Source organism: Furipterus horrens, unplaced genomic scaffold (genome assembly GCF_987537825.1).
Source record: "Furipterus horrens unplaced genomic scaffold, mFurHor1.1.pri manual_scaffold_17, whole genome shotgun sequence".
NCBI classification, from domain to species: Eukaryota; Metazoa; Chordata; class Mammalia; order Chiroptera; family Furipteridae; genus Furipterus; species Furipterus horrens.
This window is the reverse complement of record NW_028327187.1, coordinates 72646815-72661117: the sequence shown is the minus strand read 5'-3', so window position 1 is coordinate 72661117 and position 14303 is coordinate 72646815. Positions and strand designations below refer to the sequence as shown.

Genomic DNA, 14303 nt, shown 5'->3' with positions numbered 1-14303 from the left:
AATGAAGGCTAGTCCTGCTGAAATGAACAAAAACACATACGAAACTAGTGTCGAGGGAAAGAAAACCAGGAATCAAATCAACAAATCAGAACATAGAGAAGGAACAAACAGTCAACCAGTGCAGAAAGAGGAAACAAAAAGTGAGGAAAATGAAGAGAGGCTCAGAAACTTATCGGACAGCTATAAGCAAGACAACATCTGAATCATAGGGTTGCCACAAGGTGAAGAAGAACTAGAAATTAAAAAACTATGTGAAAAAATAATGAAGCGGAACTTTCCTAACTTGGGGAAGGAAATAGACTTACAGGTCCAGGAAACAGAGAGTTCCATAAATCTGGACCCAGGGAGAACCACACCAAGACACATTATAATCAAAATGTCAAAAATTAAGGATAAAGAGAGAATCTTAAAAGCAGCAATAGAGAAGAAGAGAATTACATACAAAGGGGTCTCAATAAGACTCTCAGCTGATTTCTCAAAAGAAACTCTGCAGGCAAGAAGAGACTGGCAGGAAATATTCAATGTAATGAAAAGCAAAAACCTACAACCACAATTACTCTATTCAGCGACACTGTCATTCAGAATAGAAGGGCAGAGAAAGCGCTTCCAGGACAAAGTAATACTGAAGGAGTTCATCAGATCCAAACCACTGTTATATGAAATGTTAAAGGGACTTGTTTAGGAGAAAGAGAATCAAAACTATGAACATTAAAATGAAAACTGTATCACAACAACCAACAACAAAAGCTAGGGCACTGAAACAAAGGCAAACTAAGTAGGCAACGAGAGTGGGAAAAGAATTATATAGATATGGGGAACATTATGGGGGGAGGTCAGCAGGGAAAGGTAAGGAGGGAAAGGGAGGGAGCTTGTACAGGAATTAAGAAGCATAGTAGGAGGAAGTGGAGTAGACAGGAAGATGTTGAGAAGAACTATATGCACAACGAATGGGCATGGACTAAGGGGAGGGACAACTGGAGGGATGGGGGCGTCACTGGGTGGAGGGGAACAAAGGGAGAAGAAATTGGGACAACTGTAACAGCATAATCAATAAAGCATATTTTTTTAAAAAGTACATACACAACTCTTGATCTCTAGCAGTGGTTCTCAACTTGCCTGTTACTTTTATGTATTCCTGGTCCCTGCCCCCAGAGGTTCTGACTCAGTAGGTCTGGGCAGTAAATCTTATAAGGTGATTCTAAGTTTCTGCAATGTAATTACCTGTACATTGAGTCCATGGACATTTTATAATCTACTTTTAATATAAGTGCAATTGTACATAATCTGTATATTTTGATATTAAGATATCTCAAAAAATTTTTGAAAGTGGATAGGATTTATTAATAAGAACTATCTGGATCCCTCAGAAGTGCAGAAAGGAACTGGAATGAGTACAATCAACAGGTGGCTAGAGGACAGAGGACAAGAGCACTGGCATCAGGGGTGGCATGCTGGACATCACCAGGAATTGACTAGTATTTGAAGCCCATTCACTCCTAAATGAATTTTCTTAAAAAGCCACAGGACAAAGAGCTGCTTTCTTTTCCTCATTGCCACAGAAATTCTGATGGGCCCACTGCAGATGGAGTCTAACCGGCTCTTCCTAAGTACCCCTCACAGCCCCCAACCAGTTTGAGCACCTCTGGTTTACATTTACTGCATAAAAGCTTACCCTTGACAGCTCTGAACATATTCTATACAATATAAAGAGGCAAACAAATGTTAAAAAAAAAAGTTTAATAGAGTTGTTATTAATTGAATCAGGACACATCAAAGTGGCATTACAAACACCTTTTTAATGACAACAGGTGGTAAATTTATACAAATTACAGACTAGAACATAACAAATATAAAATCCATCTAGATAAGGGTTAAAAAAGCATTGCTTAACAAAAGAAAATCTGAGTCAAGTGGCTAAAGAATTCAAGCCCCCCATTTCGATAATTACACACAGCTTTCATGGTAGCGCATCTAAAGCCTGCCCTTAGGGTACTATTCAAGACTAAAGCATATTCAATGACTCCAATGATTTAAAGATTCTAACACTTTTAAGTATTGATGTCAAGAGACATCAGGTAAAGGTTCACTAAACAAAACTCCAATTAGAATATGTGAACATTCTTTGCAAACTGTAAGGTGCTGTGCAGATGTTGTTAGCTATTGCTATTATTACTGTTCAGTGAGATTTCACTGAACCTGAGTAAAAGGAAGACTAGTCTGTGTAACTGACAAATATGACTTGTAGAACATCTTAAAAGAAATGCAAATATTATTTTCAAGTAAACGTAGCAAGAAATAAAGGTAAGGAAAGCATGGCCAGGAGTGATGGTAAGTTGAGGAATTTCAGACTATTTTAATAAATATATAAGGGATTAAGCTATTTATAGATTAAATGTAGTATTTGTCATTAGGTTCCCAAAGTCCCTAAACATAATTAATTTTCTCAGGTGACCCTTTCCCCTTGCAAAGAATAAAAATCTTGTCGAGTTATAATACACTGCTTCAGTCCAGCTCTTGCAAATATGTGTTGAGTCTGAATTAATCAAGTTGTACTATTTTGGTAAAAAACAGAGTGCTTGACAGCAGAGAAATCTGCTGCTGACCTAAGACAAGTGACAAAGTTGGCACCATAGTTGAACCATTTATGAAAGGGTACTAACGACAGTCTACAACTTCACTTGAGCATGAAACAATAAACATGAACTTGTTTGGAGATAAGAAATACACACTACATAGTTAAAACAGGATTTCAGTCCTTTGTTTCATGTACTTAACAGCTTTCAGCTTTCCTTGGACATACCTTATTTAACTGTTTTTACTGGTCTCCTTGGGTACTTTAGATGTATACAAAAATGTATGTGAAAATGGGAAACAAATACCAAAAAAAGTCAATCAGTTGCCTCTTCTGGCAAAGCTGGTGAGATTTTTATGATGAACACAATCTAATTATTACAATATATTTCAGTTAGAGTCCCAGGAAACACGGGTATTGTTGTTTTTTTTAATTAAAGGTTTAAATTTCTTCAGTACCAACTCAAAACTGAACTTTGCTGCTAAATTTAAAATGATATCCACTCAAAGAGCAAGTAACATCAGATGCATTCTACAGCAGACTTCAGTTTTCAGCAAAATGGGGAAAAGAGATTATACTCTGGGGGGCAAAATGGGAGGTAAGGGGAAGAAGGCATTGTGTTACAGTAAGTTGTGTTAAATCAGTAGTTTGTACTGACATTTCAAGAAATTGAGGTTATTCTTACAATTAGTTTTCAAACAACAGCAAACATATTCCTACCTTAAAACACAGCTCAATTGTAGCTTTTCTTTCTATATATCCTGAAGTATGTACACTGTGCAACAGAAAACCAGTGACAAATAAACCTTTATGTCAAATACCAATATTTCAGCAGCAGAAAACTAATGAGTTTATAGTTGAAACCCCAGGAAAAACTTAATTGGTTTGAAAACAAGTCTATACTGCAATAATACTAAATATCAACCCTAGCATCTAAGTCTAAATTTCAAACACTTGGTACTTTTTCCAAGAGGACATTACAACTTCTTTTGCATGAATCCCTGGTTTAAATACTTGCAGAAAAAAAATCCATATCATTATCTACTCAGCAAATGTCAGAAACCAAACAAAATAATTCAACATTGGACATGAATATTTCACAAATAGCATAACATCCCAAAAGTACAAGAAAAACCTTGGCATTAGAGGAAAAGAAATTAGGTGGACAACAATTCTATGCACAAGGCATCTAAAGAGGGGACCATCTAGAAATCTATCACACAATATTCCAGATTTAATAATTTCATTATTAAATTTGTACAATTTTATACTAAAACTGTAGCCTTTTTTTTAAAGAAAACACTTTACATTCAGAATAACTGCTTTAAAAAGACATTTAAACTATAGACAACATTTAACTAAGCAAGAATCCAATTCTTCCAATTCCACTATTAAAAATAGTGGTGAACAAACAAATTGATAATGGCAAACACTTATAACAAGGACCATTGTATTATGAATTAGCAAATAACAGGTAATTTGAACAATGAGACACCTACTTAAAAGAATAAAGATAGAATGTGTGTGTGTTGGATTTTGTTTGTTTTCGAAAATGGCCACTAATCACTCCTGTGAAAAAATGCAAATAGCTGTCAGGAAAAGTTAATAGGATTTGAACTAAATCCAAACTTTTAGTGACTACCAAACTAGCATTAAGAAATGCACACAGGCTGTAAATCAAAATAGTGGTTATCTCCATGTGGCAAAATTACAGGAAACTTAAATTTTCTTCCTGTTTAAATATGCATTTTTCCAGGTGCGTTTTTAGATTGCATACAAGTAGTACCAAGTGGCTAAAAAGAACAGACTAAAGATACTAAAATAAAAACACAAGATCTTTTCTATCATAAAGGGCCTTAAGGATTATCTAATTATACATATCTGGGGAATAACAGCTCTGATTAAAGACTAGACTAGAAATCCTAAGAATATTTCCTGGGTGATAAAAACAATCTATTTTCAAGATTGTTCACACTCCCTAGTATGCAAAAACAAATATTTAAAATGTAAATTCCTATCATATACATTATAAAAACAGTAGGAAAAAAACAAATTTAAAGGGAATTTACACAAACCTGGTAATTAAAGCACAGCTTTACTGTTGAACAAAAGCAAAGCAGATTATTAAAGGGTTGGTCTGAAAGCACAGGCTGGCCTTCAAGGGGCCTTCAGGAGCAGCCCAGTGTCTAGGAAGCTAGCTCTGCTTTTGCTACTGAGATCCTTCAATTAATCAGTTCATGTAAAATGGGTGGAATTCAATCTAGTTTTCCCATGAAATAATGTAATGAAAGACTCCTATTGTCTAGAGATTACACTTTATTTGAAACTTCTCAGTGACATTCAGAATAATTTCAGCATCCATAATTTAAGCAATTTGTCCATAGAGATTTACAATCCCAAATCCAATGACCTGGTAGTTAGGGAAAGTGTTCCGGTAAAAAATATAAGTTTAGATTTGTTTCACTGTGTACCTGTTAATATATCCAGAAAAGTAAAACTCAAAACCAACTAAAAGACAAAATACTATTGAGTATTTTGGTTGTAAAATAATCAAATTCTTCCCAGAATAATGTGTAATTAAGCATACTTATTTGTAACCAATTTAACTTTTTCAAATTTTCATTTGCAAATAAGTAGCTCATACAGTTAAAATTAATGATGCAAACCATGGTATTAGAAGGATCGAAATTTATACTAGTCAAATGTGACTCTTTAAGATAGATTTTACCATGTTCTTTCAACTTTATTAAAATCATCAATATCCCGGAAACTTTTGCCATTAAAAAAAAATCAACTTAATGCTATCAAAAGGTAATGTTCACTTTAATCTTGTTTGCCTTCACGCCACTGTCGTGAACCTTCATTCCAGGCCACATAGACAAAGAGAGCCAGCACCACGTGGACAGCAACCACTGCAACAATAGCAGCATAAAAATAACTGTCCCTATTGGACATCCCAAAGGCGCCTATCAAGAGAAAAATATTTTCACTTTATTCCAAAGTATATCAAAGTACAAAAAACAAAGCATACTAATTTTTATTAACTATATATTTATTTAATTAGTCAGGGAATTAAAAAGTACCATTTCAGATAGTGAGAAAGCATGTATTCATTTAAAGATTCGAATACCTTCCTTTTATACATGAAAAACTTTATTTTGAATGAAAACTGTTAATTACCACTTCATCTAAGGACTCTGACACAAAAAAGGGGACTTTATTTCCTCTTCCTTCCAGTGTCTGCCACCAAATGTGCATTCCCCCAAATCCTCCTCCCATGTCAATCAACTCTTGCTCTCAAAGGGATATCAAAAGCAATCTGCAACCTATTTCATAAAAAAACTATAAACAAATATGATGTCAAGCTGAAGTAACTGAGTGATAAAAACATTTATTTCATGAAGACTCATTATGAGCAACATTATATTTGAAAAGCAAAACAGATAAAAGAAGTAAACTTACCAATACCCAGTTTACATCTATAAAGAGGTCACAAAAGCACAGTATGTGAAATATAATAATATGTCTATAAATACAGGATTACCTTCAAACACGTAAGATTTAGTGGTGAAATATAACCCAATAGGTACAGTGATCATTAAAGCTGTGAAGAACAGGAGAGTCTTCAGGGTAGATGCTAATGAACTTTCATTTCTGGAATACAGTAAACAAAGAGAAAATCAGAAGCTGCACAACCACTTCCAACCGTTCTTTTGTCTATAAACACTATAAATACCCACAGAGAAGACTCTGGAAATCTTGCTCCTACCTTGGAAGCAGTGGCCAAAGAAAGAAGAGCAGAGTCAGGGATTCAAAATTGAAAGATCTTAGAGACCCAGCTGCAGGCCTATCTCCAAGAGACTGTCATTCATACCCAGTGTGAGAAAAAAAGTGTCAAAGTGTGAAAGTAGTTTGTAATCTCCAAAGAGCTATGCAAATGTACACTCACTGTAATTACAGAATTTACAATGGAGGTAGCAAAGGAGAAGACACACAGAAAACAACGAATGGCTAGCTGAACACAGTAGAAACAAAATATGAGAATCTCCAAAGAAAAAACAGTCTAGAACAGTCTGGATGCAGCGGAAGGAAATTACTCAATTTCTTTGTAATTAAATATCTATAGTACGATTTAGATGGCCTTCATGTAACATGGATGCATTAAAAGTTGATATCAAAACTTTCTCTTCACTGAATTCTATTTCTCCACAGACTATTTTAAAGCCAAGGAAGTATTCTGATGGAAAAAGTTTTGTTCCAGAATATAATAAAACTACACTGAAGAATGTAACTAAGCTTTGCAAATTATATACATTTAAAAAAAAAAGTCCATCTAGTGGTTATGGATTGAATGATGCCTTTTAACCCTGTTGCCAAATCTATTGCCCCCAGAATACAACAAGGATGCCAGCCTGTTAAACCAAGCACACCGTTGTCCGGGGACAGCCAACTGACCTGGAGTCTGCAAGACCCTTCCCCATGTGGGAAGTCCACCTTCCCCTCCACACCCCCACTCTTATTAGGGATTTCTGGACCCAAGGGTAGGTAGGACGATGACCATGTCCAGCTTAGAGGAGCACAAGACCTTCGTCCATTGTCCTTCATAAGATTATAAAGAGTCTTAAGTCTGAGAGGGGGTTATGTTATTTTTTATTGTTATAAAAATTTAATTTAAAAAAAGAATAATATAGGAAAGGGTAAAGCCAAATAATTTATGTGCATGACCCATGGACATGAACTAAGGGGGGGTGAGATTACAGGGGGAAGGGAGGTACTGGGCAGAGGGGAGCATACGGGAAAACAACTGGAACTATCGTAACAACATAATCAATAAAATAAACTTTAAAAAAATGAGTCCAATAAACTGCTACTTAAAGAATTAACAATATAAAGATTAATAAAATAGCACAAACAAAACCAGGTAACATAAAAAGGTCCAATAAGAGAAAAATTATTTTGTAAATGATGTACATCAATATATGGAATATGGAGATAGTAAAAAGAATTCTGATGATTATTCAGAATACATTCATGTGACAAATGCACAGGGCAAATTACAATGCATTATGTATTTCAAGGGTCTGCAAAATAAGGCCTGAGGGCCCACCACCTATTTCTGTAAATAAAGTTTAATTGATACACACCTATACCCATTTGTTTAAGTATCAGCTAAGACTGTTTTGAAACTACAAAGGCACAGCTGAATATTAGACCATATGGCCCCCAAAACCTAAAATATTTATTGTCTGGCCATTTACAGAAAAACTTTGCCAAGCCCTGCTTTTACTGACTTTTTCCTTCTTACTTTCTTTCCTTCCTCCCTCCCTTCCTTCCTTCATCCCTCCCTCCCTTCCCTTCCTTCCCTACTTTCCTTTCTTCCTCTCTTTCCTTCTCTTCCTTTCCTTTTTTTAAAATTGATTTTAGAGAGAGGGAAAGGGAGGGAGAAAGAGAGGGAGAGAAACACTGACTGTTTGCCTCCTGCACATGCTGTGACCAAGACCCAGCCCACAACCCAGGCATATACCCTGACAAGGGATCAAACTGGTGACCTTTTGGTTTGCAGGATGTACAACACCCACCCAACTGAGCCACACTGGCCAGGATCTTTTACTGACTTTTTAATGTCAGTATTTGTCATATATATTGTTATACACACCACCTGATACATTATAAAAAATGAACACTATGGCTTTAATCATTAGTTTAAGGTCCTTTTTGCCCTTAAGTCTAACCATTCTCAGACTATTTAACACAATTCTAACTTTATGCTCATAGTGAATACTTGAATTTACTTGTATTTCTGGCCAGAGGATCCAGTTTTTATCTGTTTTTTTTAGGAAAGAGACACCCGAGCCTTCAAAGTCCCCCATAAATAGCCTCTCTTCCAGGCACTTTTCCTGATTACACCCTGGGAAGCATCATTGCTCTAGGATCCAATTACATTTTGTTCATACCTGTTGTTACAGTACTTCATATGACAGCTTGCCTCCTAGATAGTCCTGCACATCACTCTGTTTCCCTAGAAAACCCAGGCAAAGCAGTTCTTATAACTGTATATACAGCTAGTAGAAAGGTTTCTGTCAGCCAAAAGGAAGGGAACATCTCACATTTATTTCAATTGTCTACAAACTTTTTTGACTGTGCAATCCACATTCAAATAACTTTTGAGCACATACCCCATAAAGGCACTTTGATATTTTAAATAAATTACTTATACACATATTACTAACAGTCTTTAAAATATAAAATATATGCAGAATAGATACCAAAAAGGGTGTTAAAAGTTTATGTAGAAGCTCTAATATTTTCTTTCCACACCTCAACAGATCTTTCAACATTTAACACCTTACATTTTAGAATTTAACACTTGATCACTGAGCTACACAACTCTCATCTAATATGCATGAGCTTCCTTAAACTGTTCCCTAGTAGTAAATTTTTAGAGGAATTTATTGTGTAATCTTCATGAAGAATATGAGTGTCTGCAGTACTTCTATAAAAAACACAAAGTCAGTATTTGGTCACTTCTTTTGTGGACCCCACAAAAAACGTGACTTTCAGGGTGTTCCTATGGTGAACTAAAGCATGTGTTTTAGGGATGTAAAGTTCAGATTCTTTAACCTGATAAAGGAACAAAGTTTGAGAATCTAGAGAAAGGGAAAACTGACTGGTTCTGTTCTTTAGATTACTTCTCTTGAATATCTATCGTCTGGCCTGGCTTTAAGCAAAGTTTATTAATGAAAAGATGATATAATACCATTAAAATGTCTTAAAGAAAACGAAATCACTTCCAATGCCACCATCCAACATAATCTTTTCTGCATGTTAATTTCTAGCCCCACATGCTCCACAGATGACATACCTTAACAATTTGTACTTTATTTTCAACTACTCACTTCTCTTTACCTCAAGCCCCCAAAATTTAACTCTTATTCTGGATTGTGACCTCACAAATATGGGACTAAGTATAAAGTTAAGTATACAAACTTTTGAAAACCAGTAAACTTCCTCTAGTGCTTACAGGACATTTTTTCCTTGGCTTCCAGTCAAGCCCTTTACAGCTGGCAGTTCTACTGGCATAAATCAGCTTGGGTACAACCAGTGATTTATTCTAAAACAAAGCTACTGATGGCACTATGCGTCTTTGATTGGGTGTTACCAAGACTTGTTAGAAAAGAAAAACAATGTGGAAGTCCAGAATTAAAGTTGGTCTCACACAAAAGAAGTAATTCAGGAGGAAGCTAATTGAGTCCCACTCTTAAAACCATTTAAGAGTTCACCCCCTTCATATAAACTTCTGCAGAAAATGCTAAGCATATAATAAGAGATTACCACATCCCCTTTTGTGGCAAGCAAGACTTCTATTCCAAGTAGATTTCACTGAAAATTCCATTAAGAAACACGAAAATCAGTCTAGGAGGGCTAGACTGTGTTTTAAGTGTACTTAACGAAAAGTGCAGTTGGTATCCTTAATAGTAAACAGTAATTAAAAAAAAAAACACCTACACTGACATTGTGAGAGGGGGGAAAAGACCACAAGCTCCAAGAACACAGGATTTGCAGTCAGTGGACTTGGTCAGATGCCAGCTTCAACACTTAGTAACTGTGTGGTCTGTGATATTGGGCAAGTCACTTACCCTGAGTCAATTTCATCTTCCTTAAGTTCAGGAAACTAAGCCTTTCTTAATTCTGACAACATCTGTAATAAAGCACCTAAGTTGAGTTGGGCACACAGTAGGTCGTCACTGAGTGGCAGCTAAATCCTTTCCCAAACCTCCTGCCAAATCCCTTCCCAAACCTCCTGCCTACCGAGGTCGGCTGAACTAGTCGGGCAGAACCACCTGCTCTCTCTCAGACTCCTTCTGCTCAGCCACCAGCCCCATCCTATTGTCTCCCCAAGGGAAGCAGTCTCACACCACGGACAGCCCCTACTCCCTTCCATTCACTCATTCATGCAGCAAACACTTATTAAGCCCCGATGGTGCAGGCCCAGTAGAGGACACGGAGATGGAAAAGGCCTGGCTCCTCCCCTCAGGGAGCCGACCCTGCTGCAGTGGGAAAAAGAGTGTAGACAAGATCGCAATATAGACAACAGCGAGAGAAAGTACTATGAAAGAACCATGACCTGTAAGCGGGCCGGCCTATCCTCCCGTGACCCCGGGTCCACTGTTCCCGAGCGAAGGACCGGGGCCAGGACTGCAGACGCTGCAGTCGCTGCAGGCCCTGACCTGCTCCACCGCTCCCCTAACCTGCAGCCAGGCCTCACACCCACCACAGATCTGTCCGTTCAGCTCGGACCTTCCCTCATGCCCAGCTCCAGCCCCCGGCCGGGCCGCCTCATGGTCGCGGGCCCAGCTGGACCCGGGCCGGCTCTGGACTACCTGACGTCGGGCGGCTGCAGCGCGTTCAGCGCCGCTTTATCAAGGCGCTCCATGACGTGGCCACCCGCAGCAGTCTCGCAGGCCGCCTGCACTCCGCGGCCACTCTCAATTGGCTCCGCGGGTGACCGGTTGAGGAAGGCCTCGCCGGAAGTGGTGGCGAGCGCCGGTCGGCGGGACGCAGCGCGCAGGCGCGGCGCATTGCAGTGACGCTAGCTGCGGCGGGTACAGACGCTCACGTGGCTTACCGGCCAGGGCTCCGCGGTGTGCGTCCCGCCGTGGGCGGCCTGTGGTCAAGGAGCAGCCCAGGCGAGTAACCCAGCCACTCCACGTTGAGCCGAGACTTGCCTCGCAGCATGGTTCTTCGCGGCAGGCGGTGCTGTTGCCGCTGTACGCTGAGCGCGAGCGAACGCCTCCGGTCCGGATCCTAGCCGCTGTCGCAAAGCTGCGGTTGCGAGGCGACAGGAGCAGCTGAGCCGAAAGACAGGACGACTAGGCAGACCAGTGTGGTGCTAGGCAACCAAGCTGTTTCCGACAACAACAACAGAAAAAAAAGCAGTGCATATTATTCTCCAGCCCTTGAGCAAATGCCTCATTAATTATTACCCACAGTGAAAGTCCAGCCGTGGGAAGCTGGAAGGAGTTAGTTTAACACTCACCGAATCCCGTAAAGTTAGAGTGTCAGGGCTGAAGGACGCCTTGCTGAGAGTAACTGTTCCAGGCTCCATGCCGGTGACCCCAAACTCCACTTAAAGTTAAAAACATATTTTGCAGCTTCTCCGAAAGCCACCAGTGAGCCAACAGGGATTTAAATAAGGGACAGTGGGCCTCCTGGGCCAGCGCAACCCAAGAGATGTATAAAAGGGTGCATAAGCAAAATATCAGTCTTGACAAAATTAGGTTGTCGCTGGCTGCTAACGAGAGGACAGGCCTTACATGGTCAACTCCTGGAAAGGGCCACTGACCGCACATCTATTTTTTGCACCACATGGACGCAAACACCACATCTGAAATCATGACTAAACCAGCAGCTCAGAGCCATGTTAAGGACGGTCGAGTGGGCAGCAGGAAGCAGACCTTTGAGTTAAAACTGGGCCTCCTCTAGACCCTCAGAGGGATAAGAACCACCCAATGCCAGAAGGAGGGCAGAATTAGAGAGACTTCAGCTCTGGGGTTGGCAAATTGTGGCCAGTTGGCTAAATATGTACAGCCAGCCTGCCTACCACCTGTTTTTCTATAGCCCATGAGTTAAGAATGGTTTTTCCATTTTAAATGGTTTTTTAATTAAAAGAAAAATAATATATTGCCACATGTCAAAATTATATGAAATTCAAATTTCACTGTCCATAAATAAAATTTTATTGGATCTTTGCTTTGTGACTTTGTATATCTCTGATGCCTAGAATAAGGGCCTGATATACAGTAGGCACTCAGTAAATATTTGTTAGATTCATGAATTGGGTACACAAGGAGACAAACAGCAAAAGTGCTATTTGTAGAGGAAAGACTGGGAACCACTGATGTAGTTGTATTAGCTTTTAAGGGCTACCTTGACAAACTACTATAAAACTGAGTGGCTTAAATGACAGAAATGTATTGTCACACAACTCTGTAGGCTAGAAATCTGAGGTCTAAGTGTTGGCAGAGTTGGTTCCTTCTGAGGATGGTGAGGGAGAATCTCTTCAGTCTCTTTCACCTAGCTTCTGGTGGTTTTATGGCATTCTTCGGTGAACCTTGATTTGTAGAAGCATCCCCCTGACCTCTGCATTTCTCCTCCCATGGCTTTCTCCCTATGTCTGTATCCGAGTCCAAATTTTTCCATTTTATAAGATGCCAGTCATATTGGATTAGGGACCTACTCTACTCCTACATGCCCTCATCTTATCTAATTACATCTACAACAACCTTATTTCTAAATTAAGGTCACATTCTGAGGTACTGTGGGTTAGAAGTTCAACATAGGAGTTGGGAGGAGGGACACAATTCAGCCGGTAACAGTAGTCTAAACTCCTTCATGTACAGTTGGGGAAACTGTCCTGGAGAGGGAAGGGACTTGTAAAAAGTCATACATTTACCTAGTGGGGTCTATAGCTTATCTTCTGCCTCCCAGGTCAGCAGTTTTACACTCTCACATTAGCAGCATATGTAACAAGTTGTGTGGTAACCTAGACAAGAATCATTCATAAATGAGATCTGATGTGGGACAAAATGCCTAGCAAATTTTATTTATATGTTAGTGTTTTTAAAATAAACTAAAGCTCTCATACCTCTTTTTTCTTGCTGACTTCTACATTCTACCCATATTTACTGTGAGCTCACCAAGGTGCAGATAGAAACTTTTAGAATAACCTCAGAAACTGTAAGAGAAAGAAAGAAATTATCCAGAACTTTGGCCCCTCAACAAAGTCCTGAAACTTCCTACCTGCAGCAGCCACTAAATAACTAGAGGTCAGTGAAGCCCAAACAGAGCTGTTGCCATGGGAATGAAATGGCATGTCAGGCAACTGCAAGTAGTGCCTCCCTTATTCCTTTGTGAATCAGAAAATGGTTCTCCCATGGAAAGAACCTCAGTCTGGTCTTTTCATTTTAGTTGAGAAAACTAAAATCTAAGGAAGGGGTATGATTTGCCCCAAATTCACTGGATCAGTGACAGGATTAGAAACTTTAGTGTTCCTAACTCTCACTCTAGTGTTTTCTTCACTGTATTGTTTTAAACCTCAGTTTCATAAATCCAATGATATGGAGAGTGTAAACCCAAAGTCAGTTGGCAACACCCCCGATTTGCTTTATTGACTCACAAAATTATGACACACACACCCCACAGCAGTTCCCCTTTGGGTGGCTGGCAGTGGGTGGGATAGAAACAGCCATGCTTAAAACATCAGCTGGTACTTTCTGAAGCTGATGCTTGCACAACTTGGCATATTAAAATTTAAGCCACGAGGAAAAGAGAAATAAAATTTACCGTACACTCAATAGAAGTCATGTTAAAAACAAAAGAGATGGGAACTCTGGCTTCTTCGTAATGTGGGATGTGACTTTTTTTTTCCCCTAAAAATACAAATAGGTAAAATATGCCCCCTGGTGAAAAAACTTAGTTCCGCTTCTAGAAAAAAAAATAACTAAGGAGTTTTGGCTGGGGCTTATTTTAGTAAAAACCTCTTCTATCAGGACCGCCTGGAAAATGAAATGCATATTTCACTCAAGGAGAGAATTTTTCCTTGAATCCTGCCTGTGTCTTTCTATTATCTCACTTCCATGTGCCTCTGGGCACCACCATTGCCTCCCACCAAAAAAAAAAAAAAAAATGTGTCTACTCCTTTTCATAGAGCCTATTCACAATCCTTACAATT

At 39.0% G+C, this 14303-nt stretch overlaps 1 protein-coding gene across 3 annotated transcripts; it reads right to left on the bottom strand.

Moving 5' to 3' along the window:
- Positions 1–5290: 5290 nt before the first annotated feature.
- Positions 5291–11820, bottom strand: VMA21 (vacuolar ATPase assembly factor VMA21). Of its 3 annotated transcripts, none has more exons than XM_090265049.1 (4): positions 11610–11820; positions 11199–11475; positions 6117–6226; positions 5291–5484 (listed from the first exon to the last, which is right to left on the bottom strand). In XM_090265049.1, the coding sequence occupies exons 2-4, from the start codon at positions 11306–11308 to the stop codon at positions 5396–5398; spliced, it is 309 nt and encodes a 102-aa protein (XP_090121175.1). In that variant the 5' UTR covers positions 11309–11475; positions 11610–11820; the 3' UTR covers positions 5291–5395. The 3 variants fall into 3 exon arrangements, with proteins under 3 accessions (XP_090121175.1, XP_090121174.1, XP_090121176.1); XM_090265048.1 differs by having other exon boundaries at positions 5291–5538; positions 11610–11813; XM_090265050.1 differs by lacking the exons at positions 11199–11475; positions 11610–11820 and adding an exon at positions 10954–11121 and having other exon boundaries at positions 5291–5538.
- Positions 11821–14303: the final 2483 nt, after the last annotated feature.